Source organism: Globicephala melas, chromosome 20 (assembly GCF_963455315.2).
Source record: "Globicephala melas chromosome 20, mGloMel1.2, whole genome shotgun sequence".
Taxonomy (NCBI): domain Eukaryota; kingdom Metazoa; phylum Chordata; class Mammalia; order Artiodactyla; family Delphinidae; genus Globicephala; species Globicephala melas.
Window position 1 is genome coordinate 35,360,025 of NC_083333.1, and position 16,459 is coordinate 35,376,483.

The following is a 16,459-nucleotide window of genomic DNA, read 5'->3' on the forward strand; positions in this document are numbered from 1 at the left end:
AGCCCAACTTGGACATGATGTCTAGTATTTTTAATATACTGCTAGATTTGGTTTGTTTGTATTTTTCTTACTGTTGCATTTATATTCATGAGTGAGACTGGCTTCTAATTTTCCTTTTTCATCCTATTCTTGTCTCATTTTGGTATTAAGGTTACACTGGCCTCATAGAAAGAGTTGAGTGTGTTCCTGCGATTTGCATTCTCAGAAAGAGTTTTTATAAAATTAGAATTATCTCTACTTAAACTTCTGGAACACTATCTAGACTTGGTATTTCCTTTGTGGGAAGATTTCAAATTATGGATTTAATTTTGTTTTTAGTTTGTTTTTAATATTCTACATATGAATTAAATCATATGGTATTTGTCTTTTTCCATCTGACTTATTTCACTTAGCGTAATGCCCCCAAGGTCCATCCGTGTTGTCACAAATGGCAAGATTTCATCTTTTTTTAAAAAAATATTTATTTATTTATTTATTTGGCTGCATCCGGGCTTAGTTGCGGCATGCGTTGCGGCACGTGGGATCTTTCGTTGTGGCTCGCGGGCTCTACTTTGTGGTGTGCGGGCTTCCTCTAGCTGTGGCATGGATTTAATTTCTTTAATAGCTGTAGAACCATTCAGGCTTCTTATTTCTTCTTAAATCAAGTTAGGTAAGTTCTGTTTTTTCTAAGATTTGGTCTACTTTGTTTCATATTTCTTGACATAAATGATTTATAGTCTTTTTAATTTTAACTTTATTGAAGTATAGTTGATTTATAATGTTGTATTAATAAAATTTTCAATTATGGTAAAATACACATAACATAAAATTCACCATTTAACTGGTTTTAAATGTACTGTTTTAAAGATGGTTGTGTTACATTTACACTGTTTTGCAACAAATCTCGAAAACTTTTTATCTTGCAAAACTGAAACTCTATACCCATTAAACAAACAACTCACCATTTCCCCCTGGCCCCAGGCCCTGGCAACCACAGTTCTACTTTGTTTCTATGAATTTTTTTTTTTTTTTTTTTTTTTTTGTGGTACGGGGGGCCTCTCCCGTTGCGGAGCACAGGCTCCGGACGTGCAGGCTCAGCGGCCATGGCTCACGGGCCCAGCCGCTCCGCGGCATGTGGGATCTTCCCGGACCGGGGCACGAACCCGCGTCCCCTGCATTGGCAGGCGGACTCTCAACCACTGCGCCACCAGGGAAGCCCTGTTTCTATGAATTTGTATAGGCTTCTTCTTTTTTGAATTATAACATTATTTTAATTTTTTTAATTGAAGTATAATGTACAATATTATGTAAGCTTCAGGTGTTCTACGTAGTGGTTTGGCATTTGCATACATTATGAAATAATCACGATAAGTCTGTTAATCATCTGTCCCCATATGGAGTTATTACAATATTATTGGCCATATTCCTTATAGTGTGTGTTACATCCCTGTGGCTCATTTTGTAACTGGAGTTTTGTACCTCTTAATCCCATTCGCCTATTTTGTACCCCTCTCCACCCCTTTCTCTCTGGTAACCACCCATTTGTTCTCTGTATCTATGAGCCTGTTTTTTGTTTGGTTTTATTTGTTTTGTTTTTTATTTTATTTTTTAATAGACCTTTATTGGAGTATAATTGCTTCACAATACCGTGTTAGTTTCTGTTGCACAACGAAGTGAATCAGCCATATGCATACACATGTCCCCATATCCCCTCCCTCTTGAGCCTCCCTCCCATCCTCCCTATCCCACCCCTCCAGATGGTCGCAGAGCACCGAGCTGATCTCCTTGTGCTATGCTGCTGCTTCCCACCAGCCAACTATTTTATATTCGGTAGCGTATATATGTCGATGCTACTCTCACTTCACCCCAGCTTCGCCCTCCCACCCCATGTCATCAAGTCCATTCTCTATGTCTACCTCTTTATTCCTGCCCTGCAACTAGGTTCATCAGTACCATTTTTTTAGATTCCATATATATGTACTACCATACGGTATTTGTTTTTCTCCTTCTGACTTACTTCACTCTGTATGACAGACTCTAGGTCCATCCACCTCACTACAAATAACTCAATTTCGTTTCTTTGTATGGCTGAGTAATATTCCATTGTATATATGTGCCACGTCTTCTTCATCCATTCATCTGTTGATGGACATCTAGGTTGGTTCCATGTTCTGGCTATTGTAAATAATGCTGCAATGAACACTGTGGTGCATGTCTCTTTCCGAATTATGGTTTTCTCAGGTTATATACCCAGCAGTGGGATTGCTGGGTCATATGATAGTTCTATTTTAAGTTTTTTAAGGAACCTCCATACTGTTTTGCATAGTGGTTGTATCAATTTACATTCCCACCAACAGTGTAGGAGGGTTCCCTTTTCACCCCACCCTTTCCAGTATTTATTGTTTCTAGCTTTTTTGATAATGGCCATTCTGATCGGCGTGAGGTGATACCTCATTGTAGTTTTGATTTGCATTGCTCTAATAATTAGTGATGTAGAGCATCTTTTCCTGTGCCTCTTGGCCATCTGTATGTCTTCCTTAGTGAAATGTCTATTTAGGTCTTCTGCCCATTTTTTAACTGGATTGTTTGTGCTTTTTATATTGAGCTCTATGAGCTGTTTATATATTTTGGAGATTAATCCTTTGTCTGTTGTTTCATTTGCAAATATTTTCTCCCATTCTGAGGGTTGTCTTTTTGTCTTGTTTACGGTTTCCTTTGCTTTTTGCTTAAAAGCAAAACTTTTTAAGTTTAATTAAGTCCCATTTGTTTATTTTTGTTTTTATTTCTGTTCCTCTAGGAGGTGGGTCAAAAAAGATCTAGTGGTTTATATCAAAGAGTGTCTTTCCTATGTTTTCCTTTAAAAGTTTTACAGTGTCTGGTCTTACATTTAAGTCTTTAATCCATTTGGAGTTTATTTTTGTGTAGAGTGTTAAGTAGTGTTCTAATTTCATTCTTTTACCTGTAGCTGTCCAGTTTTCCCAGCACCACTTATTGAAGAGGCTGTCTTTTCTCCATTGTATGGTTTTGCCTCCTTTGTTGTAAATTAGGTGCCCATAGGTGTGTGGGTTTATCTCTGGGCATTCTATCCTGTACCATTGATCTATATTTCTGTTTTTGTGCCAGTACCATACTGTCTTGATTACTGTAGCTTTGTGGTATAGTTTGGAGCCAGGGAGTCTGATTCCTCCAACTCCGTTTTTCTTTCCCAAGATTGTTTTGGCTATTGAGGGTCTTTTGTGTTTCCATACAAATTTTAAGATCTTTTATTCTAATTCTGTGAAGAATGCCATTGGTAGTTTGAAAGGGATTGCATTGAATCTGTAGATTGCTTTGTGTAGTATAGTCATTTTCACAATATTGCTTCTTCCAATCCAAGAACATGGTATATTTCTTCATCTGTTTATGTCATCTTTGATTTCTTTCATCAGTGTTTTATAGTTTTCTGAGTATAAGTGTTTCGCCTCCTTAGGCAAGTTTATTCCTAGGTATTTTATTCTTTTTGTTGCAATGGTAAATTGGAGTGTTTCCTTAATTTCTCTTTCTGATATTTCATTGTTGGTGTATAGGAATGCCAGAGATTTCTGTTCATTAATTTTGTATCCTGCAACCTTACCAAACTCATTGATTAGTTCTAGTAGTTTTCTGATGGCATCTTTAGGATTTTCTATATATAGTATCATGTCATCAGCAAAGAGTGACAGTTTTACTTCTTCTTTTCCAATTTGTATTCCTTTTATTTCTTTTCTTCTCTGATTGCTGTGGCTAGGACTTCCAAAACTATGTTGAATAAGAGTTGCAAGAGTGGACGTCCTTGTCTTGTTCCTGATCCTAGTGGAAATGCTTTCAGTTTTTCACCATTGAGTATGATGCTTGCTGTGGGTTTGTCATATATGGCCTTTATTATGTTGGTGTAATTTTTGTTTTTTATTTGCCATGCCACGCAGCTTGCAGGATCTTAGTTCCCCGACCAGGGACTGAACCCACACCCTTGGCAGTGAAAGCTCAGAACCCTAACCGCTGGACTGCCAGGGAATTCCCATTTGGTTTTTTTTCAGATTCCACATATAAGTGAGATCATACAGTATTTGTCTTTCTCTGTCTGACTCACTTCATTTAGCATAATACCCTCTAGATCCATCCATGTTTCGCTAATGGCAAGATTTCATTTTTTATGGCTGAATAATACTCCATTGTATAGATATACCAACCACATCTTTATCCATGCATCTATCAGTGAACACCACCAACAGTACACAAGAGTTCCCTTTTCTCCACATCCTTGCCAATGCTTTTTATTTGTTTTCTTTTTGATGACAGCCATTCTGACAGGTGTGAGGTGATATCTCATTGTGTTTTTGATTTGCATTTCCCTGATGATTAGTGATGTTGAGCATCTTTTCATGTCTGTTGGCCATCTGTATATCTTCTTTGGAAAAATGTCTCTTCAGGTTCTCTGCCCGTTTTTTTTTTTAATTAATTAATTAATTTGGTTGCGCCAGGTCATAGTTGCGGTATGCAGGATCTTTAGTTGTGGCATGTGGGATCTAGTTCTCTGATCAGGGATTGAACCTGGGCCCCCTGCATTGGGAGTGTGGAGTCTCAACAACTGGACCACCAGGAAAGTCCCCTCTGCCCATTTTTTAATAGGGTTTTTTTTTTTTATGTTGAGTTGTATGATTCTTTGTATATTTTGGCTATTAACCCCTAATTGGATATAACATCTGCAAATATCTTCTCCCATTTAGCAGGCTGCCTTTTTGTTTTGTTGATAGTTTCCTTCATTGTGCAAAAGCTTTTTAATTTGACGTATTTGTTTATTTTTGCTTCCCTTGCCCGAGGAGACATATCCAAAAATTATTGCTAAGACCGATGCCAAAGAGCATGCCGCCTATGTTTTCTTCTAGGAATTTTATGGTTTTGTTTATTGGGATTTTAAAAATTATTATTACTGGTTCAGTTACATTACTGGTAATAAGTCTGTTCATATTTTCTATTTCTTCCTGATTCAGTCTTGGGAGATTGAACGTTTCTAGGAATTTATCCATTTCTTCTAGGTTGTCCATTGTATTGGTTTATAATTGTTCACAGTAATCTTTTAAGACCCTTTTTATGTCTGAGGTGTTTTTGTAACTTCTCTTTTGGTTCTGATGAGTTTGGCTAAAGGTTTATCAATTTTGTTTATCTTTTTGAAGAACCAGCTCTTAGTTTCACTGATCTTTCCTATTGTTTTTTGTTTGTTTGTTTGCTTTTAGTCTCTATTTCATTTATTTCTACTCTGATCTTTATTATTTCTTACCTTCTACTAACTTTGGGTTTTGTTCTTCTTTTTCTAGTTCCTTTAGGAGTAAGGTTAGATTGTTCATTTGTATAGTCTTCTTTTTAATCTTGTAGTTATGTAGTTATTTTTATTCCTAATAATGTTTATTTGTGATTTCCTTTGTTTATAAGTAAATTCCAGCAGAGATTTGCCTGTTCTACTGGTTTTTTCAAGGAACTAACTTTTGGTTTTATTGATCCTGTCTACCATATCTTTGTTTTCTATTTTATTGATTTCTGTTCTTTATTATTCTCTTCTGAGTTTACTTTTGGGTTTACTTTGTTGTTCTTTTTATAACTTCTTGACTTCTTACTTAAATTGGATACTTATTTCATATACTTTTCTAATACAAGCATTCAAGATTATAAATTTCCCTTTAAGTACCACTTTTGATGCATCTAACTAATTATAATCTATGATATTTTCATTATGACTCAAATCTAAGAATTTTAAAATGTGTCATTTATGATTTTTTCTTTGACCCATGGATGAGTATGTTTTTAAATTACCAAATATATAGGGGTCTTAAAACTTATCTTTTTGATGAATTTGTATTCTCTATAGGTGCAGATCAAGCTTTTACATTGTATGTTTCAGCTCTTCCATTCATTTACTGATTTTTTTGTCCGCTTCATTATTCATAATTGAGAGACATTGTATTAAAATTTCTTGCTGTGATGATGGTTTTATCTCTTTGTAGTTCCTTCAAACTAAGTGCTTACAAGTTTAGAACTATTATAATTTCCTGATGAACTGACCCTTTGATCTAGGTACTCACTCTATCCCTAATAAATATCAATATTTTTGTCTTAAAAGTCCTCTTTGTCTGATACGAATAGACCTTTTCTGGCTTTCTTTTGGTTAGCTTTTGCCTGGTATATCTTTTTCCATTCTTTGACTTTCAACCATTCCATACTCTTAATCATTACATGTGTCTTGTAAACAATGTGGAACTGGGTTTTCTGTTTAAATATTTTAAAAACCGAATCTGAGATGAGAATTTAGGCATGACTGAGTACATGACTTCCACTAAACCCTGCTAAGAACTGAGTTTAAGAGCCTGCATTTTCAACAGCAATCCATAGTCGGTAAGAACTCTAACCCAGAAGGTTGCCTTCAAGGTAGTGTGTTTGAGCTGCTTTTTTTTTTTTTTTTTGGTAGACTTTTTCTTCCTAAGAGCAGTTTTAGGTTCACAGCAAAACTTAGGGGAAGGTAGAGATTTCCCACAAACCTCCTGTCCCCACGCGCGCACAGCCTCCCCCATTACCAACACCCCCCACCCCCCCCACCAGAGTGGGACATTTGTTATGACTGATGAACCTGCATGGACACATCATCGCCCACAGTCCATAGTTTACATTAGGGTTCACTCTTGGTGTTGTACATTCTATGGGTTTGGACAAATGTATAATGACACACATGCACCACTGTAGTATCATACAGAGTAGTTTCCCTGTCCTAAAAATCCTCTGTGCTCTGCCTGTTCATCCCTCCCTCCCTTTAATCCCTGACAACCACTGATCATCCAACCAACTCCTCATCATTCCTAAATTCTCACCTCAGTTCTATCACCTAATTCACCTGAGCCCCAGGTTCCTCAGATGCACAATCAAAATGTGTAGATTTGGTGTGATAGTTAAATGAGATAATGTATTAAAACCTTAACTTAGTCCCTAGAAAAGAATAGGTGTCAATTAAATGCTAGCTTCCTTTTCCTTCCTCCTTCTCTTAGTAATCTGAAATCACGTTTAGCTGAAGAAAAAAAGAGAAGAAAGTGCCCAGGGACAGTGTGTATCACCAGAAATCTAAGAGCAGGGGAGGGTAGGGGGCAGAGGAAGGAGGTAAACATCCAGCTATTGCCTCCTAAACCCTATTTCCAACTTGGAAAATCCCTACGCAGAGGGGACTCCCACAGTGTGTCCTGTGGGGTTTGGGGCTCCCCAGATCTGAGGCTTGTAGGCAGCGCTGTCCTGTGTGTACACACAGCGCACGGGAATCCCGTGTGCACACACATCACTCACACACACGTGTGGCCCCGGCGCTCCCCCCATCTGCCTGGCTTATCAGCTGCTTCCCAGCTTCCTCTGCTTGGCTTCTTAGAGACCTGGGACCCTGGGAGCCAGCCTTCCACGTGGCCTCCCCAAGACCACTCAGATAACGAGAGGAAATGTGGTCATCAGCTCACAGAAGGCTGGGGGTTCCGGCTGCGGCTCCAGGCCACCACTCCCTGACCTGCGCCCTCCATCTCTCTCCAGGCGGTTCTCGGCTGTTCCCTGAGAGCCCGTGGACGCCACTCGAGATGTCCCCTTTTGGTGGCTGGGGACTGCTCTCGGCCTTCCTCGCCCTGCTCTGCTGCACAGGTGAGCCTGGGGTTCCTGACGGGGCGCGTGCCAGCCAGGACCCCCTCCCCTTCAGGCAGGGAAGGGGGTCCCGGTCCTGAAGTCGCTGAGGCTTTGAACACAGAGGCCGTCCACCATGGGTACAGGATGCTGTGCCAGCCTGGCTTCCCCATGACCCTGGGCAGCGGGTAGGGGTCCTGGCCTTTTGGGAACCAGACCCCATAACTTCATGGTGTGTGGATGTGGCAGGCTGTGGAGACTAAATGGAGAGGTGAAGGGAGGCTGGGGTTCAAGGGCAGGTGAGGGCACGCCCCAGCTAGTCTTCAGTGGTGGCCCAGGGGTCAGCAGAGGGCAGCAGAGGGCATCACCTTGTGGTGACCATGAAAGCGAAAACGAAGCCCCTTCCAGGAGGTCCAGGGGACCGTGAAGGAAAATGCCTCTGTGGGCTGAGCACTCTGTTTTGGACAACCTGCCAGGTGCTTTCACGACAACCCTGCAGGAAAGGGATTACTAGCCCATTTGACAGATGGAGAAACTGGGGCTCAGAGAGAGAAAGCACTTTGCCCAAGGCCACACAGCTGGTACCTGGCAAACTCAGGTTTCAAATCCAGCTCTCTCTCCCTGCAAAGCCCCTCTTTTGCCCCTTCATTATATGCCACTAGCTGAGGGCTAAGTGGAGGGTCTATGGGTGTGGCAGGAGCACAGGACACAGGACGGGCCCAGCTGGCTGGGATCAAGGACCTTCTGGTCTTCACCGAGTGGGAGGCGAGCGCCGAAGGCCTGAAGTGCTTCGTGCCCGAAACATTTCTTGGCTCTGTGCCACACACAGGGTATTGTGCTGAGCACAAAGGGAAATATGCGAAATCTGGGCCTTGCCTTCTAGAAGCTCCAGAATGTCCCAGGGAGAGCCAGCATGAATATGAGTCCTTTGCAAGGTGGTCCCATGACCTTCCTGACCTCGCCTCCCCCTCCTTCCTCCTCGCTGAGCTCCAGCCATCTGGTCTCCTCCCCACCCAGGGTCTCTGCGCTGGCGGTTCCCTCCCCCCACAGATACCTGCCTGCTGGGCTCCCCACCACCACCACCCCGACCTCCTTCATTCTTTGCTCAAATGTCGGTGTTTCCGTGAGGCCTGTGCTGACTACACGATTTAACACGGCAACCCCACCCCACTCCCTATTTCCTTTCCTAGGCGTTTACCACCAACTGACAAGCTGGCTAGTTCACTTGTTTATTATTGTCTGTCTCCTTCACTGCAATGCGACCGCCGCAAGGGCAGGGTTTGGTCTGCTTTGGTCCCTGCTGGATCCCCAGAGCCTAGAACAGTGCCTGGCACACAGCCGGTGTTCAAAAAGGGTTTGCAAAGAAGAGAGGAAAGGAGGGAGGGAAGAGTCGAACCCATGGCCATGGGGGCTCAGAGGACACAGTCCACCTCCATTTCAGAGAGGCCTTCGTGAAGGAGGGGACATTTGGGCTGGGCCTCGTAGGTCGAATAAGATCCCTCTCCATGGAGATAGAAGACGTGCATGAGAAAGACTAATCTGGAGGCGACGAGCTGGAGGAACAGCAACTAGAGGCAGGGAGACAGCTGCAGGGGGGTCACAGTCTCTGTGGTCTAGACCCAAGGCGATAAGGTCTGAACAAGGGGAGAGGAGCAGAGGGGACCTCTACCCCTCATCAGACTGCCCGCTGCGGGCAGCTCCACTGGGCAGGGCAGCAGGGACTTCTCCTGCCTAGTGTTTCTGGTCTTCCAGGGTCTGGCGAGGAGGCATTCGAGGTACGCATGTGGCCAGAGCAGCTGATGGTGGAGTCCGGGGAGTCTCAGGTGATTAACTGTAGTACCACCTGTACCCAGCCCAACACCGGTGGTCTGGAGACCACCCTACACAAGACTCTCCTGGAGGAACAGGATCAGTGGAAGCTGTTTGAGGTCTTCAACATCTCCCAGGACACAGATGTCATTTGCCATTTCACTTGCTCCGGGAAGCAGGAGTCCAAGAGCCTGAACATCAGTGTGTTCCGTGAGTGCAGCACCGCGGGGCCCTGCTCCCCTAGGCCAGAGCCTGTGTCTACCGAACGCACGCAGAGCTGCTCTGTTACTGCTGCTGGGTGCTCTCGTTATGGCCCCCACTTCCCTGGGCTCCTGGACCCAGTCCATGGGCTCAGAATCTTCTCACACCCTCCTCTGGCCTCCTTGAGCCTGTTGGCAACCCTCGTTTTGAGGTTTGCTCAGAGGAGGACAATTCAAGCAAGGTTTAGACAAATCTAAAAGTTGTTTCCCATGCCGTGCTACAGTCTCCTCCTAGCTTGGTAGCACCCCATCACCAGAACACCCTGCGCCCCATGACAAGCAGTGGGGGCCCCATCAGGAGGGCTGGGACACTCTGCAGTAGCCCACTGGCCTCCCGGAGAGAAGGCTGAGGCGTGGTTTTATCTCCCCCTGAGGGCCCTTGGCGAATGTGTGACCATCACACACACACCTGCCCAGAGGCCATGGAGACCCTGGAGAGACTGGGATTCTCTCAACAGCTTGGCACCGAGGGTATCGCTCGAAACTGTCATCAGTGGATCAGATGAATAGAAAGATGTCCTATACCTAACATATTATCCTGGGGTAATGGGGGCAAGGCATTCTAGTTCAAAAAGGAACCCAGGGTACCACCGAGTTTAATAGCTAAGGGCTAGAGGTAGCTCAGAGCCCGATCCTGAAGAGCCAAGGCAGGTCTGACTCCGGCCTCCGCCTCTGAAGTGAAGAATCTCACAGCTCATGATCCAGTTCCAATGAGTACTCCCTTCTAAGTCTCTCTCAGCATAATTGTCCAACCATTTAATTTTTGAAATTTGTATTTAATTTTTGGAGAGGACGGAGACAGGTCCAAAACTTTTATATCTTTCTAGTTGACTGTACAGATTCTGGACCTTTTCTTTGTAGACACCAGGCTACCTCCATTCTTGTCCATTCCAGAATTCATGTCCATAAAACAACCACCCAGTACATGCTTCACCCTGAACTGCTTCCTCCTTCCTCTTTTTACACTTTAGAGCAGCCAGGCCCCAGCCCACTTCCTGAGAACACTGTGGTGACGGGGATGGTCCTGGCTGGGTGGAGCCTGCTGGAACTGCACCCCCATCCTGACCAGACCTTGCTTCCTTCTTTCCTTCAGACCCTCCAAAGCAAGTGCTGCTGAAGTTATGGCCCACTTTAGTGGCTGTAGGGAGGTCATTCACCATCCAGTGCAGGGTGCCCTCTGTGGCACCCCTCGAAGGTCTCACTGTCACCCTGCTCCATGGCAGTGAGATCGTATACAGCCAGACCTTTGTGGGGACAACACCTTCCCCCCAAGAGGCCATGGTCACCCACAACACCACGGCTCACCGGGAAGACGACCGCCACAACTTCTCCTGCCGGGCCGAGATGGACCTGCGCTCTCGCGGCGGGGACCTCATTCACAGCGTCTCAGATCCCCAGGCGCTCGACGTCTATGGTGAGGGGGAGCCCCCGGAGGAGGAGGGAAGGAGAGGGCGTTCACTTTCAGCCCCTCGTGGGAGGAAAACACCTCTGCCCCACTCTCTGCCAGCTCAGGGGGAGGCACCCAGGAACTTGATCCCAGGAGTTCCCTGGAGCTCTCTCCAAGTTGCCAGCTTGGACCCCAGCTAGCTGCTTGGCCATTAACAAGCTGGGTGACCTTAACCAAGTCAAGCTCCTCTCTCTGGCCTTGGCCCCTCTCTGCAATGACAAGTGTAGCCTGACTGACCCTTAAGATCCCCTGGAGCCCTGCTGTTCTGTGACTCTAGATGACCTAGATGTTTTCTGTCTTCTGAGAGTTTGGTAGAAGCTCCCTCAGCTCTGCCCAAGGAGGGGCTCAGCCTGGACCACGCCACTGTCCAGGCTGTGGTGTCCAGCAACCACGTGCTGGTGCCAGGAGCTGGCGGCAGGGGGACATCCGCCCTCACGGTCTCACAGAGGCCCAGCTGGTGGCCTGGACCCCGGCCCCCCTTTCCTCTAGTTGATATACCAGTTGCCACTCACCTCTGCAACACAGGGTGACTGCAGAAGGACGAGGGGTGGGGGGGTGATGGATGGACCTCTACTCCCCCTCTGGCCCTGGTACCTGGGGCCAGAGGACTTCTAAGACCACTGCCCTCTCCCTCCCCAGAGCCCGCACAAGACAACCAGGTGGTGGCCATCATCACGGTCGTGTCAGTGCTGCTCTTCTTGTTTGTGACATCTGTCCTGCTGTGCTTTGTCTTTGGGCAGCAGTGGCACCAGAGACGGACAGGTACCTACGGGGTGCAAGCTGCCTGGAGGAGGCTGAGGTGGGCCTACCGGGCATAGCCTACGTGAGCGGCATGGCCACCAGCACGGCGGCCACTGGGACTCAGCATGGCTCCTTAGGGCTGTGGTTCAGCCCTGGCTGAAGGACCACGACCAGCAGCAGAGGACGTCAGGGACCCTCCCTTTCCTAGTCTGAATACAAACACCTGGACTTAACCCTGTGCCTCAGTGTCTCCTCCTGGGAATGGTCAGGAAGGGAGCCACCAGGCCCAGCCGGACTTCGGTCTCCAAATGTCCCCTCAGCCTCCCTCCACCCTCTCCTTCACGGGGGACTTCCAGAGCCCCGGGGAGCCCAGGCCCTGGGGCACCCCCATGCTGACCAGCCCAGGCACCAGACGCCCACCCTCATCGGACACTGAGCGACTCATTCCTACTGAGGGTGGGTGGGGAGATGCACCATGGCCCAGAGGGGCAGAGAGACACTCTGTTCCCACGTGGCCCTCTGGGACCGCAGGCCCTCTGTGTCAGAGCAGGGCATGGCTCTGACCTTTCCTTTCTGTCAACAGAGCTAGCTTCCAGGGGTAAGCATGGGGGCCCCAAGGGCTCAGCTTCAGGATCTCCTCAGCCAGGCCTCCCCCATCACTCTGGGCCTGCAGAGAGCCACGGACAACAAACGCTGTCCTCGCCTCTTACCTCCTGCTCGGTTATTGGGCCAACCCGAGACGCCGCAGCGCTGGCCATCCCCGGGGTGGGGGGTGAGGGAGTGGAGGTCGAGGGAGGGCTCTGGTTCCCAGGCCTCTGCCAGCCCAGGCAGCAATCACTGGGACAGGGTTGGGCTGTTATGTGACCGCCAGGGCCTGGACACTGCTCTAACGGGCTCTCACCCTGAAGCAGAGATCAGGCTGGTTCAAGGTCTCCGTGGGGTAGAGAGGGGACTGACTGACCTCGGGGAGAGGGCCTAGTTGGGGCTGAGGGTGTAAGAAGGGCTGCCAGACATAGGTTCAGGGTTAGAAAAGCACTAGCGGGGCACACAGGGGCTCCAGGGCTATTTCCAGCTCTGCGATGCAGCTGGCATGGGTCCTGGGGCTGACGTCTGTCCTCACGGTAGGCTCTCGGCATCATAGTAGTCTGGGGGGAGACAGCACCCTCATCGTGACTCCCTCCTGCCTCAGTGGAGCCCAAGGAGGAAACTGGAACGGGATAGGCCGGTTGTCTGCGGCCATGACAGTAGGGGCCCTCAGCCCCACAGGGCGCATGGCCTTCCTGGCCTTCTGATCCACCGCCAGGCCTGGGCCCCACTGCCCACCCACCTGGCCCCTACCTGAAGCTGGGGGTACATCCACACCCACAGTCCCTGTGGCGCTGGGGGGTGGAGGCGGGGGCACGGCTCTCCTGGGACGGGGAGAGAAAAGAAAGAGCCCCGTCAGAGGCCCCAGGCTAGCCTCTGGAATTTCACCTACAAGTTTCCCCACTCCAGCCTGACCCCTGGCCAGCTCTTCCAGCCCAGCCCCAGAGCAGGGCCCGGGCAGCACCCAGACCCTGGCCTCACTTACGTCCCCCTTTTCCCAGAGGTAGAAGGGTAGTGCTGAACCCTGGCCAAGTGCTGCAAGCAGGGCTGAGGTAGGGGAGGGGAAAGGAGAGGGGCCGGCCAGGAGAGCAGGGGGCCCAGAGCAGGCATCAGGCAGGGCAGGTAGTGGTGGTGGAACACCAAAGGCCCCTCCTCCTGGGCTTCGGTCTCCTCCTCCTCTTCATACGCCGCCTCCTGTTGACCCTCCAGGTAGACCTGGGGATTGTACAAGAGGGGAGGGGAGATGATACAGGATCATGCTCTCCCAGCCGCCACTCCTCCATTCCTCTAAATTATTTCTCCAGATACCCAGCACAAAACAGCTACTGTTTATTGGGCATTTACTACACACAAGCAAGGCTCTTTGGAGACATTTATTCCTTATTTTGCGGATGGGAAAAACTGAGGCTTGGAGGTTAAGTAACTTTTCTAAGGTCACCCAGCTAATAAGGCCAAGCAGGGACTGGAGGAATCCAGGTATGACTCCAGAGCTGGGGCCAGGAGTCCAGCAAGCTGCCCCTGGCCTCAGGATACGGGGTTATGGACAGGGTTCTTGGACTCTTTAATCAATAGAAATTGATAAGAAGCCAGCCAAGGAATTCAGGCTGGGAATTCACTGGGACTCACGCTGCACAAGGGAGTGAGAACAAGAGAGAGGTGCCCCCGCTCACTCCCCAAGGAGAGTGGGCTGGTTCCTTAAACGGGGAGAGGGGAGGGACTGATTGGCGGGTTGGGCTGGAGGGGAGGCTTAGGTGGTCCGCCCACCCTCTTGGTGGCGCTGTGTGCAGGAATCATGCTCAGTACCCTACTTTTGCACCTCAGAAGTGGCAGCTGATTGGTGGCCTTTTTGTATCTTATTGTTCATAATTGCCCCACCTGCGCATGCGTGCCATTATTTTTAGTCTCATTTCCTTTGTAGTCTGCAGCTCGAAGAGACGTTTGTCCAGGTGCAAGCACTGCAGCACTGCAGCAAAGGGTCCCAGGTCCCAGCCTGTCTCAAGCCCCAGTCCCTGGACCCACTTGTGCCCCACTTGTTGAGGTAGGGCGCTCCTCCCAAGGGCCCCCTGAGGGCCTGGGGGTGAAGGGGTGGCAGCAGCTCCTGAGGGTCTCCCTCTGCCTCGACTCCTCTGACCGGCCCCTCCATGAATCTCTGTCCGCTCCCTCCAAGCTGACAGGCATCCTCTCACCACCCGGCTGTCACCCCTCCAGACCTCTCAGGCTGCCCACTGCTGGCTGAATAAGGCTCAGCCTTAGAGCTCCTCCCCTCCCATGCACCCATCCCCTCCCCCCTCCACCACCCCCCCCCCCACACATATACACAGGGTTTCCTCCATTCTGTCTCCTGATTCTGCCCCTGCCCACCTAGATGGTGGACACACCCCTCACCTCCTCCAAACATCAGAATCCTGCCTGGCTTTCAAGGGCTGGTTCTAAGGCCGCTTGCTCCTCCAAGGAGACGCTCCTCGTGCCCCAACCAGGTGGCCCTCACACTTTGTGGCCGTCACAGCCAAAGTTGCCTTGTATTCATAGTCATTCATTTATTCATTCACTTGTTCAACAAACAGCAACTGAACCCCTAATAAGTATCAGGCACGCTGCAGGCCCAGGGTACGATGGTGCCTGCCCTCCTGGTCTGCAGTCCAATGGGGGATTCACTGCAGGGAAACCTTGAAAACAAGACCCGAGTGGTCTGGATGTGGGGACCCGCTACCTCCACTCCATGGAGGCTGACACGGGGGCCTGGCACATAACAGATGCCGAACAGACCTAGCCAGGTAGATGAGGGCTGGCTTCTGGCTCCCCTGCTGCCTGCTCCTTTTTCTCAAGGTGGGGGGAACCCTAAATGGATGCCCACCTCTGGCCCTGCAGGTGGGCAGCCCTGGTAGCCCACCCCCACTCCCCCACCTCCCGCCCACGCACCTGCGGGCGGGACCAGGCAAGCCCTGGGTTGAGCACCGCTGCCACCTGGCCACTCAGAAGCAGCTGGTGCATCTGCGCGTTCTGCAGCATCATCAGTTCCAGCAGGTCTAGGGGACGGGAGTTCAGCAGGCCCGCGCCAGAACCCCCCCTGCTCTTGCCCCGACCCCAGGGCCTTTTCCCCAACTCCAGCTTCGGGGGGAGGGCGGGGGAAGGAGGGGGTGCAGCAAGGACGCCCAGAGAATGTGCCGGGCAGAGTGGGGTACAAAGTGGGGAGATCCCGGAGTCTCACCTTCCTTCACGCGGCCCGGCCGTGGGGACGGAGGTGGGATGGCCCACAGGAGGGGCTGCGGAATGGTCACCCAGGGCTGGGGGGAGGGGGAGACTCAGTCAGACTAGGTGGGGAAGGGATGGGGACCCCCTCCTCGCTCCCCACGCCTTTGAGTCGCTTCCCTAACCTCGCAGGAGCTTCTCCCCTCCGCGGCCCCATGGCCTCCCTGTCAAGTCTCTTCCTCTCTGGCTGGGGTCGCTCTCCTCACCCACCCCCACTCCTCCAGGGTTCAGACCCTCCAGGGACAGCTCCCCAAGTCAGCCCACCCCTCCACCCCGCCCCCAAGGCCTTCCAGGTAAAGGCAGGCTCTGGTCCCCGACTCAGCCTTCACCGTCGAGGCTGCAGTCTGTGCTGGGGGATGACCCCAGCTCCCTCCAGTCCCCGAGGCCATGGCCAGCTGCTGCGGATCAGGGTTACCTTGACGACGCTGGGCGACGCCAAAGTCTCCTCCTACGCATGCGCAGGTCCCGCCAGCGTTCCGGTGCCTGGGGCGTTCGCCCTTTGTCGCCGCCTCCTGCTCTTCTCTCTCCACCTCTAGGGACGACGGGTCCCGAGGACCCTCACCCCCACCCCCGGAGGCCCAACTCTCTCCCAGATGTCCACATCCAAACCCCCGCGCCGTGGCTGCCTGGGCATCGCGGCTCATCCCTCGCTGTACCTCGCACCCTTGGGCATCCCCGGCACGGAGCCTGGGGGGGCCGAGTTTGTTGAGTGAATGCGTGAGTGGCTGGGGAG

General features: G+C 49.7%; 2 protein-coding genes across 4 annotated transcripts in view; one reads left to right on the forward strand and one right to left on the reverse strand.

Moving 5' to 3' along the window:
• Positions 1-13,219, forward strand: part of ICAM2 (intercellular adhesion molecule 2) — a 31,936-nt gene extending 18,717 nt beyond the window's left edge. For 2 of the 3 annotated variants that reach the window (XM_060290351.1, XM_030843196.2), the window contains exons 2-5: positions 7,552-7,656; positions 9,388-9,654; positions 10,798-11,118; positions 11,791-13,219. In XM_060290351.1, coding sequence (XP_060146334.1) covers positions 7,596-7,656; positions 9,388-9,654; positions 10,798-11,118; positions 11,791-11,969 — 828 coding nt within the window. In that variant the 5' untranslated portion in view covers positions 7,552-7,595 and the 3' untranslated portion in view covers positions 11,970-13,219. The remainder of the gene's footprint in view (positions 1-7,551; positions 7,657-9,387; positions 9,655-10,797; positions 11,119-11,790) is intronic. The other variant, XM_030843197.2, reaches the window with a different exon arrangement.
• On the reverse strand, positions 12,209-16,115 carry PRR29 (proline rich 29). Its single transcript, XM_030843199.2, has 9 exons — positions 16,056-16,115; positions 15,686-15,761; positions 15,397-15,503; positions 13,463-13,692; positions 13,231-13,301; positions 13,013-13,037; positions 12,603-12,729; positions 12,457-12,559; positions 12,209-12,339 (listed from the first exon to the last, which is right to left on the reverse strand). The coding sequence occupies exons 1-9, from the start codon at positions 16,113-16,115 to the stop codon at positions 12,209-12,211; spliced, it is 930 nt and encodes a 309-aa protein (XP_030699059.2).
• Between the last annotated feature and the right edge of the window lie 344 nt (positions 16,116-16,459).